General features: G+C 42.1%; 1 protein-coding gene across 10 annotated transcripts in view; it reads right to left on the bottom strand.

Moving 5' to 3' along the window:
- The window catches only part of CD58 (CD58 molecule), a 49,836-nt gene that overhangs the window by 39,119 nt on the left and 470 nt on the right, over window positions 1-10,247 (bottom strand). For 8 of the 10 annotated variants that reach the window (XM_027777839.2, XM_055808410.1, XM_027777841.2 and 5 more), the window contains exons 2-3: window positions 2,412-2,711; window positions 1,154-1,408 (exon numbers count right to left, since the gene is read on the bottom strand). In XM_027777839.2, the coding sequence (XP_027633640.1) occupies window positions 1,154-1,408; window positions 2,412-2,711 (555 nt within the window). The remainder of the gene's footprint in view (window positions 1-1,153; window positions 1,409-2,411; window positions 2,712-10,247) is intronic. The other 2 variants (XM_055808408.1, XM_055808407.1) reach the window with 2 other exon arrangements.

Here is a 10,247-nt window from a genome sequence, read left to right on the forward strand (position 1 = left end):
TCGAGTCAGTTTTGCCCGTGACTGTAATTGCAGAGTGATCTCCCTGTCCTTATCTTAACACAGGAGGCTTTTGTTGTATTTTCTCCCCCCATCCTTTTGAGGAGGGGGAGTGATAGGGCAGCGTGAAGGGTACCTGGCAGCCAGTCAGGGTCAACCCACCGAATGCCTCATTTCTAAGTCTCCAGCACATAATTCCAGTGAAGGAGGAAGAATCCTACACTGGTAAACCATGAAAGTGGCTTTTGCATAGACATGGGAAATTTTAAAAGGTAAGCCCCAGGCTGAGCTGAAGCTCAGCTGAGGCTGTCCCAGAGCAATAAGCAACAGCAGGAACATTCTCTTTTCTCCTCTTTATATCTGTCTGTGAAGGAGGAAAAGTAGTAAGCTCATTGACTCATGCACAGACTAAGTAAGAAATTATTTTAACTAGTGGCTGCTAGATGATTCACTTGAAACAGCTGAATAATTTCATTCCAGTTCATGGAAAGCAGTACAAACAGCACAACAGTCATTAGCACTAATTATATCAGGTCAGAAGGTTCAAAGAGATCTTCTAAGTGTGTCTCTCTCTTTACAACCTCCTTTTGAGCAATAATAGTGAGGTGGGTGTCAGTCTCTTTTCCCAGGGAACAAATGATAGGATGAGAGACAAATGCCTCAAGTTGCACCAGGGGAAGTTTAGACTGGATATCAGGAAAAATTTCTTCTCCAAGTGACCAAGTTAGGTGGTCAAGCATTGGAACAGCCTGTCTAGGGAAGTGGTTGAGTTGCAATCCCTAGAGGTATTTAGAAGGTGTGTAGATGTGGCGCTTCACGACATGGTTTAGTGGTAGACATGGCAGTGCTAGGTTTATCATTGGACTCTATCTTAAAAGGTCTTTTCCAATCTAAATGATTCTATGATTTCAAGTCACAACTGAAGGGTTTATTCTGTTGAGATCCCTGCAAAAAGTGTCTTTCCAGGGGGATCAAACTGTCAATCCTATACCTTTCACCAACCTTAAACACACTTTTAGTAGACAAATCACTTCTGATGCTTTTTACTTTTTAAACTCAACTTCCTCAGAAGTCAGTAGAAATCTCACAATCAAAGCCTATGCTGCTTCCCAACCTAGCCTCTCAGACTTGCATATACAGCCTGACCCATTCTTACCTTCTCTACCTGAAAAGCATTGAGTCAAAGAGATTTCAGAGCTCTTTTCCGTTTGAGAGAATCTAATGAAACATGCAGCTCTCTCGGAGGCATCAACGTCCTTCTTAGATATCACAACTTCCTGGGTGTGATGAGTGGCTGGCAAGCGACTGAAATTCCAAGTGTAATGCAGAGTCTTCTGGAAATCTGATATACATACTAACACAAGGTTATCACCGCTGATATTGCACCTTATTTCAGGTTCTGAAGGTGGAGCTGAAAGGAGAGAAAACACTCTGTATTACTTTGGTTATAAACTGCCTTGAACTTTAGCACAGGACAAGGGCAGGAGCAACAAAAGCAGCATGAGTGCATAGTGTAAGGTGTGCATGTGTGTGGACACACGTGTATGAGAGAAATGACTTTCTAAAAGTGGATCTGTTTGCGGTTCTTCTGTGTCTCATTTGAGACTCCTCATGGTTCATTGTCAACGGGACTAAAATACACACTGGTCAAATATATTTCCCAAAGACTACTATGAAGCTGCATAGATCTGCGCAGGATAGTATTACAGATATTCAAGCACATGTAATATGCCTGCAGAAGCATCTTTAGTAGATACATACTGCCTGGGATAACTTGGCCAGCTTGCTCAAAGAGTTTGGTTATCTACCTGAAAGCACACAGTGTGCCATCTACATGTGTGGATAACTGGCTAGCTGAAAAAGGTCTCATAGACATAGTCCAGCTGGCTGAACAAAAATGCACATCGCTCTCAGCTTATCTGAAGTAAAGCAAAATACACTGTCTTTGGCTGTCCTTGTTACACAGTAACAGGAAGATTTCGGTGGGAAAAGAATGTTGCAGGTGGGAACAGAAAACTACAGAAGAGAAACTAGGGGCAGGCTTGGTATTTAGGCAACTAACCAATAATGAGCTTAACTTTTGTAATATGTATGAGCTAATTATAAGAAGGCATAAAAGGTGACTGTAAGAGACAATAAACGAAGTCTGCTGATCACTCATATTGAGTGACTGTGTCTTCCCTCCGTCGCGACATACATGCATTCTAGAAGTCATTCCAAGATGAATAATGATGGGCACACAAATCAGATACCACCTTTTAAGATGTGTTTAACGTGCCTAAGTGACTTAACAATAAAGCCCAGTAACAGCCCCTCCCTATTTCTGTTTGCTTCCCTGACAAACAACCCCCTTTGTAGCCTTCTTAAAGTTAATAAAGTGATACAAATCTTTATGCAGTTCTTCCAGTACTTACCTAATACAGCAAGTATGAAGGTTAAAACATAACTTTTCTTCATGGAATCCACGTAGTCTAACATGTATGTGCCAGTGTCATTGTTCTCCAAGTTAAATATAGTCAAGCACCCATTCTCCTCATTAAGCAAACCTCTGTTACAGAGAGAATTAAAATATGTTGGTTTGTTTTGCCCTTCCCATTCAGCCACTTTATCCTTGTTTTTCGTCCAAATAATTTCCATTATTTTTTGGTCTATTTTTACTGGAAAAGTAAAATTTTCTCCCACGATGCCAAACACGTCCTCACAGTAGATGTGTGCTACAAGGGAAAAAAGAAAAAAGTTATTTTAACAATTATTTTATAAACTATTGCTTGACTAATGCTGTATGCACTTTTAGGTACATTCAAATTTAGGTTAGAAGCACATCACAATGTTGCATATTTGTCAGTTTGGGTCAGTTGAAGAATTACCCAAACCCAGCCTGCCAGCACAATCATGTGACAGGCACCACATAGGGATCAGTTTCCACATTCTGCTCCCAGGTAGAATTATTGTCCTAATCTTCTTCCCCAACCTAAAGTCCTCTACCCTCAGTACTTTCCCTCTGTTCACTTGAATTAGGCCTCCTGCCCATGGCCTTGTGAAAAAGTTGAAATGAAGAATTGCTGTCGCCAGCAAAAATCTCTCTATCACAGCATCTTGTTGCAGAATGCTCAGGCTGAAGCTCCTGCCCAGCAAATGAACTGCAGTTTTTCCAGCATGAATATTCACAAAGTTAGTGAAAAGCACACTTCTGACACAAAACTGCTACTTGATTCAAAGCACCTGCTCTAAAATCATGGGGATACTCGTGATTTGCCTTGGAAACGTCACTTAAGCAAGTTTATTTCACAGCCGATGTATGTGAAACAGCATCCCAACCTTGGAGATCTTGCTTGCTGCTCTGCTAGAAATGGGAGGTGTCCAGAAGCCTTAACTGCTATCAGTTTTGAATCAATCATATTCTGCTAAAAAGGCCCAGGCACTCAATGTAAATAAACAACAGAAAAGAGGGATAAGAGATTGTCTCTACATGTGTAAAAAAAAATCTACTGATCTAACAGACAAGACAAAATTCTGCTGTGGGACAGAGATACTGTAAACCATTAGCATCTCTGTCCCTGTTTCAGTCTTCAGTCTTCAGCAACCACCTCCTACTTCTCAATGGCTCTAATCACAAGACTACTCCCATGGCAGACATGCACATGGACACAAACAAAATCATGTCAATACTAAGTTCAAGTTACACTTGCATTAAGGACTCAATTCTGCTCCACAGTAGCTCGTAAATTTTTACTACTAAGTTGAAAGAAAGGCGTAATTATGATATAAATGAGGTCTCACATTAAGGCAAGATTTCCAATATGCACCATCAAAAATTTCCCTTTGAACAGTAACTGCATGGTGAAAGAGAAGAAGAGAAATATTTCAGAAGCCTACTCCTCAAGTCAACTGCTCCCAAGTGACAGCTACTGTTTTAGGTTTCTTTTGGACCTTTTTCTTTTATTTTATTCTTAAATGGCATTAAGTCAAGAACCCACCAATTCCTATATCATTCTGTGCTTCCCTTGCTTCTTATGTCATCATGGTATGAAAACTTACTACTGTTCATAAATCAGTGCAGATACTACAGCTTTATCACACCAAAACAAGTCACTTCCCTTCAATGTATGAGTTCAGAAAACAAACTACAGCCCATCTTGCTCCACATCCTATCTCTATTCCATATGAAAGCAGCCAGGTCAGCCAGGCCAGTCATTAAGAAGATTAGGTTCCCCATCACCAAAGAACAATGCTTGCCAGCATACCGAGTGTCCTGTTCTTCTGCCTGGTGCCACATCACAGAAACAAAGACTTTCTCAAACAGGAAAATGAAGGCAAGCAATGGGAAACACACTTCTGACTGTTTGGATAGAAAACTGCACATGCAAGTCTTCTCCATGCCTTACTACTTATGGACTATTCAGTTTGTTTGCAATTTACCCATGAAAGCACTCTTACTCCATTACAGTATCTACTTTCCATCTGCACTTACACAGTGGCCTTTTCCGGACACAGGAATTGGGAAAGTAAATAGGGCAAAGAGGGCTTGGCCATCACTGCCACATCTTTTCAACACAACCCACCTGCCTTTCTTTGTCTTCTATCCTGTTCAGACAGGTTTATACATCTCACTTGCTCCTGCTGCCCCAGTATGAGTATCTCTTTCCACCCATCTCAAATAACAATTTCCAGAAAAGAACAAAACCCAGGACAGAACAGAGGAGCTCCAACATTTGTATTTGGAGACCACAAGGAGGCAGGATGCTGGGCGCGATGAAACACTCATGATCTGATGAGGACTGGACTCTTGTTAGAGACTTCTGTTTCATAAAGACCATTTCTAGGAACACACTTTCCTCAAGAAGTCATCTCTAGCCTAGGGACCTATAGTAGTCCCAGCATGGAGAAAAACTCCCTGTTTTACCCACTGTGAAATTCTACCTCTCAGTAACTTTGGCTTACAGACACAACCAAGCTGTGGTGGCTTAACATCAGCAAACTGTCCTGGTTTCAGCTAGGACAGAGTTAGTTTTCTTCTTAGTAGCTGGTGCAGTGCTTCCTTTCAGATTTGGTGTGAGAACAATGTTGATAGGACACTGATGTTTCTGGTCGTGGCCCGGTAGTGTTTGTACTAAGTCAAGGACTTTTCAGTTTCTCGGGCCTTGCCAGCGAGAAGGCTGGACAGGCACAAGAAATGGGGAGGGGACACAGGCACGACAGCTGACCTGCACTAGCCAAAGAGGTAATCCATACCATATGACATCACGCTGAATATATATAAGCTGGGGGAAGAAGAAGGATGAGGGGGGCATTTGGTGTTACGGCATTTGTCTTCCCAAGTAATCATTATGCATGATGGAGCCCTGCTTTCCTAGAGATGGCTGAACATCTGCCTGCTGACGGATAGTAGTGAATTAATTCCTTGTTTTGCTTTGCTTGCGTGTGCAGCTTTTGCTTTAGTTATTAACTTGTTCTTATCTTAGCCCTCAAGTTTTATGTTCCTTTCCAATTCTTCTCCCCATCCTTCTGGGTGAGGGGGGAGTGAGCGCGCAGCTGCATGGTACATAGTTCCCAGCTGGGGTCAAATCACAACACAAGCGTAAGCCAAGCCACTGCAGTTGTTGACAAGAGCAAGGTAAGAGGAAAGCAGCCATTTGCTGGGGACTGAGAACAGGAGGAAAGCCAGCCATCACTGCTTAGCCAACCACTAACAACTTCCTAAGCCTGGGTGCTGAAGCATGTAACCTCTCCATGTCTTTGCTCAGTCATAAGGGCCCGGCTGGAGTTATGAGGGAAAGATTGTTTCTTCATTAAGTCAAGAAATAAGAATGAAGGAAAGCTGAGCTGAAAAGAAAACAAGTTTTCCCTCCACAGCTTCTGCTTGGGATGGGGGAGCACTGCCTCCTTCAGCACTCTGTTCTTGCTGGCTGGAGAAACAAAAGCTTGACAGCAAAGAAATGAAGAGGTCCTGCCCAAGGACACTCAGGCCTTTCTCCTCAGACAGAAGGAGACCATTATCTCCATCTGTCTAAAACTAGGGACTGGACACTTCTCTGCTTCCCTGCTGCGGTGAAGTGTGAAGAAACCTCCCATTCAATGCTGTCAGCTTCCTTTTTTCAAGGACATTATACGTAATACAGAAATGTTGCGTAAGGTCTCCATCACATATTTTTGAGCTTCTAAAGAAAGCATGCGTCGTCATATTTTTTCTAATAAATTTCCAAGGAACCATTCCCCCTGCTTTCTACTTCATTTTATGCCGAGACAGATTTCCTATTCCACTGCAGCTAACTTCTCTGCTGTGAGCAAAGAGGAAGAAGTAACAGCCAAGCATTTTTTCATACGCTCTTTTCGGAAAGCTAGAAATAAGAATTATGTTTCTCTGCTTTCTCCCTCTCTCCTTATTGCAGCCTATTATTCCAAGATAAAGTTCACACAACAAAGCAGTGTTGTGCTAAGGCTTCCAGTAGCCTCTACAGAAACCATCAGACTACCTGCTCCTGTATCTCCTTCAACACACTCCAAATTCCTTCTTATGCCATGTCTTTGTGTTCTATCCTTCCAAACCAATCACATAACAAAAGCATTACTGATAAAGAGAAGGTACGTACAAGCAAAGCCTCTTCTGCAAACCCACCCACCTCATGCTGTCTACATCATTTTCTGTTCCCACTTCTCCAGCAGGAAGATACCTTTCCCTACGCAGCCTTCCCATCCTACCCAGGATTCAGAGCCATGGTCAAGTGTTCTGCCTACCACACATCAGCTGAACCACGACAGCAGCACGGGTGCGCAGATTTGGCCTGCAGCAAACAGCAAGCCATGAATCTTAGCCTGGTTTGCAGTACATGAAAACATTTCAGATTTTGTCATGTTTGACAACCACTCAGCTAATGCACGTAACCTGGAACTCCGTGCTAACCAAATCATGTCTCTGAATGCAGAGCTTGAATTGCAGCCTACACAAGACAAGGCACAGAGTAGCAGGTCACCCATACAACCTAGTGCGCTATACTTGATGTTTTAATATTCACCTGAATAATTCTGGCTCTTCAAGCATTTTAGCAGGCTAAAGGTATCCACATTCTATTCAGACTAAGTAAGTGGAATTTAATATTCCATTTATCAGCAATAAATGCTTCATTACTATATTTGTCTGCCTGATATGATTTTCTTCACTACTTTTCTTGGAGCTGATGTAAGGCTTAGTTATTCTGGAAAACTTCTGTAAACTAATCCCCTTTTTATTTTTAATGCTATCATTATCATCTTTTTTGGTCTCAAGTACCCATTTGAAATGCATATATGTACATATTAGGTCTATACCAGCAGCAGTTAGGCTCACATATTAACATTAAGATGTTAATGTTCCACCTGCTAAAGCTGGGTGGAAAAGCACTTGCTGATTAGCTTACAGCAAGCAACAGTCTGCCTCAAGATCTGATCTTTCTAAATACTGGATTTTTGTTCTGTTTTTTGTAACTTCCCAACTACCCCTTTTTTAGGATTATTTTTTTTTTCCAGATTGTGATCTCTAAGCAGCAGAGTATTACATTCCCTCCTAACCCTCAGAACCACCAGTTCCACAGAACCCTGAAATAAATGTTCAGTCCAGGACTATCAGAATATTCACCCATAGCCCTGCTAATTCCCCCAGAGCCCACAAACACGACCTGCTTTCCCCAAACTCCAGTAAGAAAGCACTTAGACCCACGGTAGAGCCCACTCATAGGGAGTGGGTGGGTGCAGACATCACACACACATGCATACACTTGCTTTTTGTCCTTTCTGCAGTCTCAGGGTCCTGCTCTGTTGGCATCCTCCCCGGACTGAGCCCATGTCATTCACCTTCTGACAACTAATGCAATGAGCCAAACGCAGTGAATGCCCAGGCCAACACATGGCAGCATGAGGCAAGGAGGGGGAGGGAGGGGGCTGGGAATCCTCCCTCTTGGCAATGGTGAACTATTAGGGAGGATCACTGTGGCCTGTAGGATACTGGTTATTTTCAGTCTCTGGCCTTTGCCTAGGGACAGAACCAATTTGCATTTATGCCTATCCTGAACTGCTAGGGAAAAAAATACAACCACAGTTAAAATCCTCTGCCCGCTTACTCCCAGCATCCGGATACCACTTCCTATGCTGTACTAGCACAGTCTTTATGTAGCTATATGATCAACGGTACTGAGAAAACGTCTCAATTACTTTCTTCCTTCAACTGAGTAAATTTTCAGCCAGATCATCTTTGCAGTTCTCTTTATAAAGAATAGCACAAAAAGATGGCATACAGGGGAACTGTTCTTGTCCTGTGGCAACACCAACTTACATGTACTCCAAACTACAACCTCTGCCTTACGAACCGTGCATCACCCAGACAGCCTACAGCCACACCACCTTGAACATGGCCAACATGGTCTCATGAGGCTGTAAACTGACAGAAGTAAGATTTGAAAAAAAAAAAAAGAAAAGAAAAAAAAGACAAATCCACATACAATTTTTTTTTAAAAAACCACACTGTCAACTCTCAGGATCAAAGAAGGCTGTGAATGCAATCCAGAGATAATCCTGGCTTTCATAGGACTAGGAACATTAATCACATTAAGCCAAGTAGCTGTCAGCAACATTTTTCACTCTGTATTCACTCTACAGTGTTAAATATCAAGGGCAAAAAAATTACTTGTTTCTTTTTGTTTTTAATATAATATTTTATATATTATATTAAATTTATTATTTTAATTAATTTAATAGTTAATTTTATTATTTATTATAAATTTATATTTATATATTTATATTTATAAATACATATTTATAATTATATAAATGTAATTATAAAATTATAATTACATTATGATTAATTAATATAATGTAACAGCCACAGGTCTGGAGGCAAAGATTTATCAAGAGTTTTTATTATCAAGAGTTTTTAAGCAAGGGGCAGAGGGGTTTTATTTGGTTGGGTTTTTTTCTCCTTTGTGAGAAAATCAGAACTTCCTCTGTTTATTTTGAAAAATTCAAGAGTAAGGAAACAGGACAATGCAATCAGGTGTCAGTTTCGTACAGCTGATGACTGATTTTTCCATTATATGATTTAAAAATGTGTTTAACATTTCCATCAACAGCCTACCAAATAACAACATTCTACACGCAAACTGAATTTGTTAGTTCCTCCCATTCATCCCAATGCCTTATGATATAGTTCCCATGACGTCTCTCATGGAGTGAAAGACATAGGAAAAAAAAAAAAAAAGAGCAATCCTGGTATTTTTATGGTCAACAAAAACACAGAAAGAAGCATATATTTCTGTGTGTAGAGAAAGAAAAGGAGAAAATTCTAAAACAAGAACTAGCCCAGAACTGTCAAACTGCCTAAAGGGAAAGAAACAAAAAGCCACATTCAGGTAAGTTTGGTTTCTGTGTTGGTCACTTTTGGAAGAAGTCTGGAAGAAAACACGAGAGTTGCTAACAAATACCTTTGTCAGCCATTATATAGGGTAAATTGTGCTCTTACATGAACCAGGTCTTCTCCCCTTAACTCAGTTCTTATAAAAGAAGTTGAATAGGGAAATGAAGCATTAAGGAACCCAGCAAAACATGCAAGAACTAGAAGGCAGTAATACTGCTTAAAAATGAGCTGATGCTCAGAGCACTGGAAGAGCTCCCTGGCTGTCAGATGAGCCTCGCTACAGATGCAGAACGCTCCCAGGTGCCCCAGTTCGCTCCCCCAGCTTAGCTCCCCTATCCCCTCCGCGTCCCGGTGGAGCTCTGACTGCCGAAGTCACTGCAAGTTTGGCTGAGCACTCCTGCGGGTGGCACTGCGATCCTCCCGCTGCCGTGGCACCCAACAACCTCCTCTCCTCACAGGGAGGGCGCGACCCGTGAGCCCTTTGGCTTTTTGTGGGTTTTTTTTTTCCCTTGAGGAAGTGACTCAGATGCCAAAGCATGAGCCTTTTCAGATGCAGGGATGACAAATATATTTTTACAATAAAAGCTGGTTTCCTAAGCTTCTCAGGAACGGGGGCAAACCGGGGGTACCTGGGAGCCGCTTCACTTGAACAGAAAATTACCTCAGCGTATGCGGGTACCAGAAAAATCCCACTTTTCCCACCGTAACCTTCCGTTTGCCCAAGTCTGAGACAAACGGGGCACGAGCGTTACCCGCGACACGAGCGGGGCGGGTGGACCCTAAACACACCGATCGCTGATGCTGTGGAATTCCGGAAGGGGAGGCGGCGGAAGGGGAGCCGCCGGGTTCCGCCGCCCGCCGTTAGGAC

The sequence above is a fragment of the Falco peregrinus genome, chromosome 6, assembly GCF_023634155.1.
Source record: "Falco peregrinus isolate bFalPer1 chromosome 6, bFalPer1.pri, whole genome shotgun sequence".
Taxonomy (NCBI): domain Eukaryota; kingdom Metazoa; phylum Chordata; class Aves; order Falconiformes; family Falconidae; genus Falco; species Falco peregrinus.